Source organism: Gavialis gangeticus, unplaced genomic scaffold (assembly GCF_001723915.1).
Source record: "Gavialis gangeticus isolate Ggan-Ray unplaced genomic scaffold, GavGan_comp1, whole genome shotgun sequence".
Lineage (NCBI taxonomy): Eukaryota > Metazoa > Chordata > Crocodylia > Gavialidae > Gavialis > Gavialis gangeticus.
The window spans coordinates 48,396,982-48,410,406 of NW_017729029.1; the positions used below are offsets into that span (position 1 = coordinate 48,396,982).

At 44.1% G+C, this 13,425-nt stretch overlaps 1 protein-coding gene across 1 annotated transcript in view; it reads right to left on the reverse strand.

Annotated features, from left to right (window-relative positions):
• Positions 1 to 269: 269 nt before the first annotated feature.
• Positions 270 to 13,425, reverse strand: part of VBP1 (VHL binding protein 1) — a 13,450-nt gene continuing 294 nt past the window's right edge. The window contains exons 2-6 of the mRNA XM_019521559.1: positions 11,824 to 11,948; positions 8,776 to 8,842; positions 8,204 to 8,302; positions 1,846 to 1,984; positions 270 to 471 (exon numbers count right to left, since the gene is read on the reverse strand). Of these exons, the coding sequence (XP_019377104.1) occupies positions 401 to 471; positions 1,846 to 1,984; positions 8,204 to 8,302; positions 8,776 to 8,842; positions 11,824 to 11,948 (501 nt within the window). The 3' untranslated portion in view covers positions 270 to 400. The remainder of the gene's footprint in view (positions 472 to 1,845; positions 1,985 to 8,203; positions 8,303 to 8,775; positions 8,843 to 11,823; positions 11,949 to 13,425) is intronic.

Sequence of the window (13,425 nt, forward strand, 5' to 3'; positions counted from 1 at the left end):
TTATTATTATTATTATTATTATTATTTTAAATGCCCCCAAAGTTCATCCTTAAGGGACTGAGTTTAATCACTTCAATAAATGATAAAATATATAAGAAATTACTTATGGCAAACAGACTGATCTGGTTGAAAACGCTACGTTCCTTGTTGGACTGTGTGGCATCTCTTCAAATAATTAATCATTTCCTGAAGCATGCATGAAACCAAATTTTGCGTTTACAAATAAATAACATGGTGCTTGCCATTATTTTTCATTTCTTATATATTTTATCATTTATTGAAGTGATTAAACTCAGTCCCTTAAGGATGAACTTTGGGGGCATTTAAAATAATAATAATAATAATAATAATAAAAAAAAAAAAAGTATTTGGAAACAGACCACATTTAAAATTGGCCAAACTATGCTTTGTTTTTTGAAGGATCATCCTTGTTTCTTCTCTTTACATCCCAATTATAAACTCTAGCCATATCTGAGGGTATAGTTAAGGAACTAGGTCTGGGGGTTTTTTTTGTTTTTTTTTTGCAAACACACACACATGCACCCACTCACTCTATAATTATGTCCTAGCAAATTAATCTCTCCTTACACTGATTCATGAATGACAATATAGGAGCTGATTAACAAAACAGCTGACTGGTAGTACAGAACCTTGATGCTGTAGAAATTCTGACAGCTGACGCACGCAGATGCCCATACTCGTTACTGACCCTGTTCTTCACAGAACCCTTTGTTCAGTATCAAAAAAAAAAAAAAAAATAGGGATGCCCATGTCCTTTCTGCATGTACCTTTGTCTTTTCATATTTACTTGCACTTTAGTTTCCAAAAGTGCGCAGTTTCAGTCACAACCAATCCCGTAGCTGTCATACACGTTTCAGACTGGAGGTAGTCATGTTAGTCTGAAGTCAGGCTGACATGTGGGCAAGGTGGCATCTTAAAAGATTAACTTGCACAAAGACTACATGACTAGTTCATAAACATTAGAAAGATTAGTTCAGGCAGTCATGATGCCCAACTCCCATCAGTAATAGCTCCCTCGTGATACCAAGCACTATTTAATTAATCAGCCAGCCACATTAAAGAGTGTGCTCCTCAGAAAGGACAGATTTGAAGATGAAGAAACAATGCAAAATGAGCGTCACACTGTGAAAAGCCTGGAGATGTTCATTTAGGACTGTAAACACTGCTCCGAACAACCGTGAGCCAGCAGCAGAATTGGACACTGCTGGTGGATAATCCAAAATAGTACTTGGTCATACTCCAGCATGTCAGTAAATCCAAATGGCCAACAACTCTAAGCTCTTACCTGTGGGCATGTCCACACATAGCATCCTGAGGTTATCTAGCACAAACATGCTGTACTGCTCCGGGTTGGCTGCCTCCTGAACTGAAGGCAGAATAGTTTCAATCATGGTGTGAGTGGGCCAGCCAGCATTGGCACTTAGTAGCAACAACCAGTCCACTTGCAGCACTGCATAAGCAGCTACACTGTTCCAGATACAGAAGGTAGTGCACATGGGGCGCAGCAACCATGTTTGCGGCACCACTGCCTGCCCCAGTAAGGTAACCTGGATATGGATATGGCCTGTTTTTGAATTGCACATTTAGAACAGGAGCAGCCATCACATTATACTGGCAGCTTGCTCACAGGCAAATTATACGTTAAGTGACCCCTTCCTCACACCAAACTTGAGAGACATGATCCATTTTCACTGCTTGGGAAAGTGTTTCTACCCCTTCAGAAACTGAAAGCAAATAAAACAGCACTAAATATACTTCCTTTCCTAAAAAGGTGGAAAAAATTGTGCAGCAGTCTTGAAAGGTTTTTGCCCTCAGAAAGGATACTGACTTCCGTAGTGGTGAACTGATCTCTAAGAAAATCCAAATCTTCCTCTAGTGAATCAAGATTTCTTGTAGCTGTGGAAAGATTCTTTTCTAATAGAGCCTGGGCTTCATCAATATCATATTCAAGCATCACATTGGCCTGAAAAAGGAGGAGGCATTTAAATTCTGATAACGCTTTTACTCCAAGGAGAACTTATAAATGTATCAGACTGTTTGTAATATATGCAGAGAGAAACCAACATGCCTACATCCAGGCTACAGACACAGCAACAAGGATGAAGGGATCCACTTGCAGCCTCCATCACTTTCATGAGTGTTATTCAGCTGTGCGTCTGTTGACAATATTTTTGTCTTAACCAGACACTGCTGTTCAGGCAGACACACATGCACGGGGAGTTCAGTCAGGGACTTACCTCATAAGTCTCAGAATAAGTATCTTTGCAGATAAGGGAGTGTCTGAATACAGACTATGCTGGCTTGGTACTGCTTCAATATTTAAGGGTCTTCTTGTTTTCAAGCTCTGACCCAACCACTGACTGGGACTTTGTATCTAAGCACTGGTAAAAGCAGGGACATTTGGGTTTTAGAACATGCAAGTGCTTAATGAATGTGACTGGAAGCAGTCAGAGATGGCCAACCAATGCAGAAAACACTAGCAGGCCCAAATATTAAAATAAATTGTATTACTGTGCCCTCAAGTCAGATATTCTGGTATCCAGAACCACAGTCCAATAATTCAAATACTTTTAATCCATTACTTATCAATTAATTACGATCATGGAGACATGGTGGGACTCCTCACATGACTGGAACACAGCTATAGAGGGCTACACACTGCACAGAAGGGACTGAGTAGGGAAGAAAGGTGGAGGTGTAACTCTCCATGTGAGGGAGCAGTACACCTCCTTGGAAGCTGACATCAGCTCCAAAGAAGAGTGGCTCAAAACCCTCTGGGTGAAACTACAGGCAGGGGGGGACGGTGTGGTGAGGGAGACATAACTGTAGATATATACTACAGACCACCAAGCCAGGGGGAAGAGGTTAGTCTGGAGTTCTTGAGAACCGGCACAGGTCATGCACCCACAGGACACGGTTGTCACAGGCTACTTCAATTACCCAGACATTGCTTGGGAGGAACACTCGGCCAAGTGGGATTGGTCATGTTGCTTCCTGACCTGCATCGAAGAGCTCTGACTCAGGAAGTACAAGGGCCAACCAGAGGTAATGCTCTCCTAGACTTGGCCTTCGCCAAAAGAGGCAATCTGGTGAGTGGCTTGAATCTAGAAGGTATCCTGGGCAACAGTAACCACAAAATCATCATGTTCACTGTCCGTTGCAAGGCAGCCAAATCAACTAGCAGGGTTGAAATTTTGGACTTCAAAAAAGCAAATTTCAACAGCTCAAGGCAACAGTTGGGGAAGCACTGCAGGACCAGGGACTAAAAGTTGAACAGAGTACACAAGGAGTGGTCATTCCTCAAGGACGTGTTCCTAGAAGCACAAAAAACGACCATTCCCTTGCGGTAGCAGAAGGGCTGGGAGGCCCTCTTGGCTTTATAGGGATATCATGGTCTTGAACAAGAAGAGAGAGGCATACAGACAATGGAAGCTTGGGACAGTCCTCAAAGAGGATTATACAACAACAGCCTGCACTTGTAGGACAAGATTAGGAAAGCTAAGGTGGCAACTGAATTTAAGTTAGGACTGGGAATCAAGGACAGGGTGTTGGACTCGATCTGCTAAGGTCCCTTCTGACCCAAACATCTATGAATCTATGACAATAAGAAGTCCTTCTTTAGGTATTTTGGGAACAAAAGGAAAAACAGAAGTGTGGGGCCACTGCTTAACACCTCAGGACAGCTGGTTACCAACACTCAAGAAAAAGCCGAACTCCTGGATGACTATTTTGCTTTGGTATTTCACTGGACCAAGAGGAAAATCATGCAAGATGAAGTTCAGAGGGGGTATGGCAGGACTGACCGCCTTCCTATCGTTGACACTGAGCTGGTGCGCGATCAGTTAATCAGCAGGATCAGATTCACTTCACCAGAGAGTGCTGAAGGAGTTGGCGGAGGTCATCATGGGGCCTCTGGGGAAACTCTTCCAAAACACCCGGTGCTCAGAGGAGGTCCCTGAAGACTTGAAGAGGGTCAATGTTGTGCCCATCTTCAAGAAAGGGAGGAGAGGACCCAGGCCACTTTAGACCAATTAGCCTAACTTCAATCCCAGGGAAAATCCTGGAAAAATTCAAGGAGTCTGTGTGTGATACGCTTGCGGAAGGTAGGATTCTGAACAACAGCCAGCATGGCTTTGTTGCAGGCAGGTCTTGTCTTACCAATCATCTTCTACAACCAGGTATTTCACCATCTGAATGAGAGAGAGAAGGTTGAAATTATATACCTAGACTTCCAAAAGGCCTTTGGTCTGGTATCCCATGTTCTCTTAGGAAAACTGGAGGATTGTGGACTTAACTGCTTGTCGGTTAGGTGGGTAAGAAACTGGCTGCGGGGTAGGACCCAGAGAGTCCTAATGAAAAGATCTGTTTTACCCTGGCGAGAAGTGGCCAGTGGTATCCCTCAGGGATCTGTCTGGTTCAGTGATTTTCAACATCTTTATCAATGATTTGAATGAGGGGGTGAGAAACTCGCTGGCCAATTGTGAATGAGGGGGTGAGAAGCTCGCTGGCCAATTTTGCAGATGACACCAAGCTATGGGGGAGCATGGTCACACTTGAAGATAGGCTGCAGATACAGGCAGACCTGGACAGGCTGAAGAGTTGGGTGGATCGGAACCAGATGAAGTTCAACAATGAGAAGTGTAAAGTGCTCCATCTGGGGACAACCTACTTACAGGCTCGGTGGTGCCAATTTGACTAGCACAACTGAACGGGACCGAGGTAATAACAGACCGTAGCATGAACGTGAGCTATCAGTATGATGCTGTAGCCAGCAGGGCAATACTTGGGCATGCATCAACCGATGCATCTCATGCAAAACCAAGGAAGTTATTCTTCCACTTTACGAAGTATTGGTGAGACTGCAGCTGGAGTACTGCATCCTGTTCTGGGCACTGCACTTCTACAAGGATGTGGAAAAGTTTGAGTGTCCAGAGAAGAGCCATCTGTATGATCAGAGACTTGCAAGGCAGACCATACGAGGAGAGGCTGAGGGACTTGGGCCTCTTCAGCCTAAAAAAGAGAAGGCTGAGAGGGGACTTGGTAGCAGCTTACCGCTACATCAGGGGAGTACATCAAGGGCTTGGCGAACAACTGTTCAACAGGGCACTGTTGGGGAAAACCAGGAGTAATGGCCACAAGCTCCTGGAAGACTGCTTCAGGCTCAACTCTAGGAAAAACTTCTTCACAGTTAGGGTGTCCAGACTGTGGAATAAGCTCCCTCCAGAGGTGGTGCAATCACCTACCCTGGAACTCTTCGAGAGAAGACTGGATGGTCACCTTTGCTGGGCTCACCTGACCCCAGTTGTTTTTTCTGCCTAGTGCAAGGGGGCTGGACCTGATGATCTTGTGTAAGGGGCTGGAAGCAACCTCAATCTGTGAATTTGATCATAAGTCATCAAGAAAACTTACAGGTCTTCAGATGATATGAGTAAATTAAGTATAAGCACTGAAAATAGGACAAAATCCTTAGTGGCGTTTAAACTGCTCTGCTCCGTTTACTTCACTGCCAAACCAGAGTTTTTCCTGCAAAACGCAGACCATCAATGTAAACTGCAGACTGCTTACGTTCTATTCTGCTGCATGCATAATCAACACAATTGCCGGTTAAATATTCCAGACTCAGACTATACTGTTAGTTATTCATCTTTCTGCACCAAGCAAAGAGAGACACCGAGATGACAATCTAGAATGTATAAATATGGTTACAAATGGTCATTACTGTATTTACTTGAATCTAAGTTGACCCTGAATTTAAGACACCCCCCTATAATAAGATTCTGTATGAAAAATTTATAAACATTATAATTTTCCAGGTATAGAAACTAATTATTGGAGGACTGTCTTAAATTCGTCTCTGCCACTGCTACAGAAGGGAAAGCAGTGGCTGAGGGAGTCAGGTGGCCCTTTGCCCTCTACCCCACCTTCTTTCCCTTGCAACCTTCCTGCCAACGATGCCCTGCCATCCCTAGGGTCCCCACAGCCCCTCAACCTCCCCTCCCACAATCTCTGCCCCCTCCCCCTCCCATTACAACATGTCAGACTCTGCTTGGGTTCTGTTCCCTCTTGGAACAGACCTGGTGGCAGCAGAGCCCATTGGCCATGCAGCAGTGTTGGCACTGGTGATTGGCCAGGCAGGGGCCATGCAGCAGCACGAGTGCTGCTGCTCCATGCCTAAGAGGGAATCCAGCCTGAGCCTGAGCAGAACTGTGCCTGGCAGGGCAGGAGGCTGCTGTGGGTCTGACTCTGGCCCTTACTTGAGCTCAGAGTCAGAGCCACAGTAGCCACCTGCCTCCCAATTCCACACTATACACAAATCTAAGACAAGGGGCTTCCCTCCCCATGCTGACCTGGGGGAGCAGGGGAGGGGGTTAGTGTTAGATTTGGGTAAATACGAATCTATAGGCAAGTCCCTGAGTAACTTTCAATTTATGCTGGATTTTTGCAAAAAGCTGTCACCACTTCTTACTCCCATTAACGCTTCAGAGGCATAGGTATGAGGGCATAGGAGAGTTAGAACTTGGTTAGTTTGGTTAGCAGCTAAGTTGAAGCAGGAGCCAAAACAGGCTACAAGATCAACCAAATCAAAGACAATGGGGTTGCAAAGACATAGGTAAAGAATCTTAAAATTATTAGTGACAATACTGTCAAAGAGATCACTGCTTAAACCTTCATATCAAAGGTTCAAGGGATCATGTTTTAAACAGTGTCACATTCTTTTGTACTACTACAGCACCTAGGAGTCCAGAACCCCTTCTGCTAGGGTATATAAAGAAAGAACAAAAACTGTCCCCGAAGACCTCATAAGGACAAAGACAAGAGCTAAATATGGAAGTGTCTGGGAAAGGAACAAGAATCACACATTTCAAAAGCATGTCAAGCATCATCTCCTCCCAGACCATCACTTTGTAAAAAAAAAGTTATTGTACTGTACTGTAGATAGCACTTTCTTAAAAACTCATTTTGTCTTATAAATTGAGACCATTGCTAAGCAAGTTGTTTCTCCATGGAACAACAGGCACTAGGTTCTGCAAACATCTGCACACAGAACTCCCACTGTCTTCCACTGGGCACTGGTACATGAAAGAGTAGCTCTATCAGGCAACACACTATTTTTCCTAAGATTTTTTTTCTTTGAAACCATAATTAGACAAATTCTTCCCTTTCATGTGACCCATGCAGCTCCATTAAAGGCAGTGGCTGCCTTCTCCTCATTCCCCATGTATGTTATCTGTACCAGTGAGGGGGTAGAGATGAACAAGTAATCTTTTATGAACCTAGGTGTTATTTAAAAAATGTTTGAGAGCAGTGGTATTCAGCAATTTAGGTTAGATATTAGGAAAAACTCTCTCCCTACGAGGGTAGGAAAGCACTGGAATGGGCTACCCAGAACGGTTGTGGAATCTCCATCCTTGCAGGTTTTTTAAGACTCGACTCGACAAACCCTTGGCTGAGATGACATAGCTGGGGATGGTCCTACTTTGGGGTTGGACTTTCTGAGGTCCCTTCCAAACCTAATTTTCCATGATTCAACCCTTTTAGCTTCCAGGCATCTCTCCATAACTTTTCTGAATTCAGCATTAACCTAGTTGACAATTACTGAGCTATAACCTAAATTTAGAACAGCTCTGGAAGGGGGACCTTGAAAATTGAGAACTACTGATCTAGCTGGTGCCAGGTGAGGGCAGTCAAGGCAGGACTTCACCCTGCTAATCCCAAAACTTGCCATCTCCTTCTTCCCTGGTTTGACATGCATAGGGTAAAAGGTGACCCCCACAACTGGGGCTGCCTCTGCAGGATCTTGCACAGACTGACTGCAGCCCTCTGCCCTGGCAGCCCTTGCTGATGGCTCCAAGAATTAAGGAGAACAAGCCTGGCTGAAAAGCACAAGTATGCAGCTCCCATGTCTGCCTGCCTACAGCACAGCTCGCTGCTCAGAGTCCACAGGTGGCTGGAACAGGGGCTACTAAGGGGTGCCAAGAGCAGCCCCCGGAGGAGCAGACACATGCCCTCTGTCCACAGGATGCTGGGGTAGACACAGGGCAACACGGAGCACTTACCTCCTTGCAAAGAGGCCAGGTGCTGCGGCACTCTTAGAAAGGATCTTGTAGCACTCCGGGGTACCAAGGGAACCCTCTGATCAGGACAAAAATCACTTATTTAGAGAAATTCTGTATTTACTTACCCCCAGCCACAAACACACTTTATCTGTAGGCGGAACTGAAGCTTTGCAATAGAGGTTATCTGCCAATAAAAACCTGGTCTCCATCGGGTTTGTGGACTCCTGAAGAGGGATCACAGAAATGTGTTGCATTTTCATTGCAATTGGTTAAGACAGTAATATAAAATCTATAGTAGGGAGTGCACGATTCTTATTTTTCTTGATGGTCACAGTATAGTATTAAAGCTATAATGAACTATTGTGAAGTTTTACCTCAAAATAGATGTTTCAAGGGTCACTTCACACTTTAAGAAGGTATATTCATATGCAAAATGGCTATAGCTATAAACACTAGCTTTAGCCCATGAATTCCAAGCTTAGCTACAAGTTATATGGTATTGAAAGTAAAGTTAAATGCATACATATATATTTTTTACTAGCTTTCACAAAGTACTACATATGCCTTAAGAATAATTATGTCATTTTACAAAAGCAAATTAATCATGCTCCCCAAAACATATTGCAACGTGCTGTTTGGGTAGAAAAGCAATCAGGCTTTAGTCATTCGCACCCGTTAGACATTCAAAACAATTTACCTTTTTCTTCTGCATGTGTTTTAAAATTTCTAACGTCTGTTTGATTTCAGGAATCTGACTTTTTAGCCTGTGAATTAACAAAAAGTCATATTTACTATTTCCTACACACGCACCACACACAGAGTTTTCCAAACAAGTAATAATTTTACTATAGGATCTAACCTCCATCTAAGAAGCTCAAATTCTAAGAGCCTTCTAGATTTACAAAAAAGAAAATTTAATGCAAGTTGTGACAAGTTACCTAAAGATATTTTGTCTACATTTTACTTCCTTCCAGTCCCAGAGCTCGTTATTAATTCCATGAAGAATCAGCCCAAAACACACAGGCTTCAAAGTGCTGTACACCAAACATTTATTGTTAACATCTCGTTTAACAAACAGAAGGCCATCTGCCTGCTCTCTTGGCTGGAAGAAGAATGCCCAAATTACTCAGCAGATATACAGATTTCTTTTCCTTAAAGGAAATTAGATTTTAAAGCATTAAGTCAATAAAGTGAGCTCTTAGAATGCCCAGACAGACCATTCAGACCTACAGAACTCTTCTAGTCATTCTAACAAGAAACATAATTAAGATTAGACATTTTACACAATCAATCCACTTCTGAATAGACAAAAGATTCAACAAATGAACTTGACTTTGATGGCTGGGGGTCACAGAAAGTTAGGGTTGGAAGGGACCTCAGGAGGTCATCTAGTTCAACCCCCTGCTCAAAGCAGGACCAGCCCCAACTAGATCATCCCAGCTAGGGCTGTGGAGCCAGGCCTTAAAAACCCTCCAAGGACCGAGATTCCACTACATCTCTAGGTCACCCATTCCAGTGAGAAAGTTTTTCCTAATTTCCAACCTAAATCTCCCTGCTGCAACTTAAGACCGTTGCTCCTTGTTCTGTCATCACTGAGAACAGTCTTGCTCCATGCTGTTTGGAATCTCCCTTCAGGTATTTAAAGGCTGATATCAAATCCTCCCCTTAGTCTTCTCTTCTACTTCAACCAATGCAAAGAACTGTCAAGCACAATCATCTGACGTTGCATTAGAGCTGACCGGAAGTTTTCTGAAGGAATAGTTTTTTCCCTAAATGTACCAATTCATTGGAACCAAACTCACAGGGACATATGGCAACTTCAAACCAATGAGATGTCTGGTAAGTTGTTTTCTAGCTCAGTGGTTTCTCAACCTTCTTCTTCCAGAGGTCCCCTACAGTATGCTATAAAAACCCCATTGCCCACCTGTGCCACAACAACTTTTTTTCTGCATATACAATAGATTAAAAGCTGTATTAAATTGATAGTTACAGCTACACACATGCATGTAGTACATAATATAGAAAGAAAAGGTGCAAAAAATATAGGTACAAAAAATGACAATTGGCATAAAATAAGTTACAATTATTATAACTGACATTAAATAAATCATGATTTATAACAGGTTTCTAACACACGCAATATCACACCCACTGACATGCAGACACACGTTTCACATGCGTGGACAGGTTTTATGCTCCTTCCACCAATCACTCTGGTCACAAATGTGCATGCACAATCATCCCCAGCAACACATAGATTGCACACACACCACATGGGTGCAGTCACACCTACTGACACACAGACACACATGCATACCTGCTGACACGCACACAGGTTTCAGTGATGCAGAACTGACGCGAAAGAGGTGGCTTGCCTTCCAACCACTGTTGTTTTCCAGGCAAGAGGCCAGTCCCAGGCATGGGCGCGCCCCCCCCCCCACCGCTGGCTGCAGGAAGAACTGCCCAAAGGGCCCAGAACATAGGTCACTTTCCTGCCACGGCTGAAGTGGGTGGGAGCAGCCTGCAGGGTGGAGAGTCCCCGAGATACAGCGGTCCCCTCTGCTGCCCTTGAGCCCAGCCCAGAGAGTGGGGATCCACCTATCTCACAAAGGGCAGCAGCTCATCACCTCCACCAGGGAAGCACCATTCCTTCCACCCTGCCTGCCTGTGGGCCCCACAGCACTGCAGCAGGGGGAGGGCACCGGCCCCTTCCTTGCCAGCTCTCCTGCGCCACCGAGGCCGCTGGTTATGCTCTCTAGTTTATTTTGGCAGACACCCCGAAACCTGCTCATGGACCTCCAGGGGGCCATGGGCCCCTAGTTGAGAACTGCTGATCTAGTTCACCCATCTGAACCTCCCCAGCAGCCACCAAGCCACACTGGAGCACCCCCAAGCTCACTCTCTCTTTGGCAACTCACCAGTCAGGCTAGTTCTCAGGCAGTCACAGTTTTATTTGGTTTAAAAAAAGAAACACTTCACCTTTTCCTAAAAATATTTCACTTTTCCCTAACCCTGGGAATCTGCATTCTGCTTGTCCTAATTTGGGACTGAAGAAAAAAAAGTTTCCAAAGACTCAGCATTGCTCAGATTTGGAAATCCATTTCCTGACTACTGCTAGCTTAAATGTAACAGGATTCGATTCCAGTTTTGTTGAAAGAGCCCAAATAGCTTTTAAAAATTATTACTAGGTAGCTGGTAAAACTTCTCTGAAAGATGCCAAGTGCTTACTTTGGGTTGAGATCCTCTTTTGGATATGACTGCTCCTATTTATTCGGATTATGACAGGAAGTTAGAAAAAAACGTTCTCAAGAGAATATTAGGCAGGCTTTCACTGACACTATCAGTTTGCAAGCACTGGAAGATTTTTGATGGAGATCGGATGCGTTTCTGAGAGAGATAATCTTACTAAACCAGAAGTTCTGAGTTGACATAGAAATGATCTGGTCGTGTCAGACGTCAAGCCTGCGTTATGCCAGAAGTCAAGCTAAACTTTGAATAGTCTCTTCTGGCCTTGAAATTTACAAATCTATAACCTGGAACTTATTAAATGTTGCTATTCAGTCTTTGAGAAAAAAAGGGGGAGAGAAAAGCTGCACCTTTCCAAGCATGCTTCATGACTGGCTTTTCTAATGCTTCCCATCGTTCCTTAGAACATTAAAAAAAACCCAAAAGACCAAGCTCATTATGTTCTGAAATATAAATAAATAGTTAACAGTTTCCAAACCCAGAAAAAGTTGTTACTCACCTCCTTTTCTTTTGAGCAAGATTAAGTTCCATAAATTTATATTTCTGGTACTGTTCATCCAGCTTCTTAAGAACTGTATCTGCCGTCTCATTTCCAGGCTGTTTCATAAAAGAATCTACATCTTCCTTTACAAAAGAATCAAAAAAAAAAGTTAAGTGTTATACAGGCTGCAAGTACCATTACTACTAATAATGAAATACTGTATAGTAGATTTCAGACCAAGGTCAATTTAAGTATATGAAACGACTGGACTAAAGTGCAATCATTTTGTACCTTCAATAGCTGTTTACCCATCGTATTTTGCAGACTACCCACCTTTTCATACAGAGTCTAGATCAGGGGTGGGCAAAACGTGGCCTACCAGGCTATTCTATCCAGCCTGCAGGCCCCCCCAAAATTTAGAAAATTAATATTTATCTGCCCTGAGCTGCCTGTCATGTGGCCCTCGATAGCTTGCCAAAACTCAGCAAGTGGCCCTCTGCCCAAAATAACTGCCCGCCCCTGGTCTAGATCAGGTACCACAGGCACAGTGTATAGTTCACAAGTATATTTATTGGCTCTTCAGTATTTGTTGTTTTTGTCACGAGCAATATGAAACTGCGTGAGCCACTTCCCCACACAAGTGGGAGAACCTTGATACCTCATTTAATAAGAGATACTCCAATAAGAGGAAAAAGTGAGATGACAAGAAGCGTTTCAAGTGACATTATTCAGGACAGGAAAAGCTAAAGAAGGGTAGGGAACAGGAGTCCACTCTGATTCTAAATACAGTAAAACATGGGGAAGAACATAACTATTTACATAAGGTTTTCGTTTCTAAACGAACTACAATTACTCAGTAAAAGATTAAGTGTCATCTCAGACAGCTCAGTGACAAATTCTGCTCAATACACAGTTATAGCCAGGACAAGTCTGCAGCTCTGGGTACAGGAGGATAAAGAAAGCCAACAGGATCAGAACAGCATCTGAATTTAATATGCCATGGTATAAACTGGCAAACACTCTCTCTGTAAATAAGAGCTTTTATTTTTATTGTGTTTATTTTTTTAAGTGCTCACTGATTGCAGGCACCCAATTTGAGGCACTAAGTAGCACCGCAAGCACGGGGCAGTGCTCAGCGCTTTCTTAGGTCCTTACTGAGTTTTCAGAAGCATCAAGTTCTGCCCCAACGCCTTCTTCGAAGATCCCCGTTACTGCGCGGGATCCGCGTGCACCGCAACAGAGGAAGAAGGGGAAATTCAAAGAGTGAGAGTCATGGGAAGATGCACAAAGGCCTCCCGAGGTCCTGACCAACCCTAATTTCCTATGATCCTTCCTTCATTTTCTACGGCAAAGCGTTTCAAAGAAGAGACCACCGGGTGGGCACAGAGGCTGGGAGTCGCACACCCCCCGGTTACACTACGGGGCTGAAGAGAAAGCAAAGCCCGGATCTCTGCTGCGGGCCGAGGTTTCAGCAGGAGGAAGGGAGAGGCGAGCGGGTGCGGGCACAGGGCAGCCCCGGAGCGACCCAGGAGGCGCCGGGTCCGAGCCGGGCAGCAGCAACTTTCCGCCCCGCTTCCGCGCTCGCCCCGGGCCCGGGCAGGAGCGGCAGCGTGTGCGCAC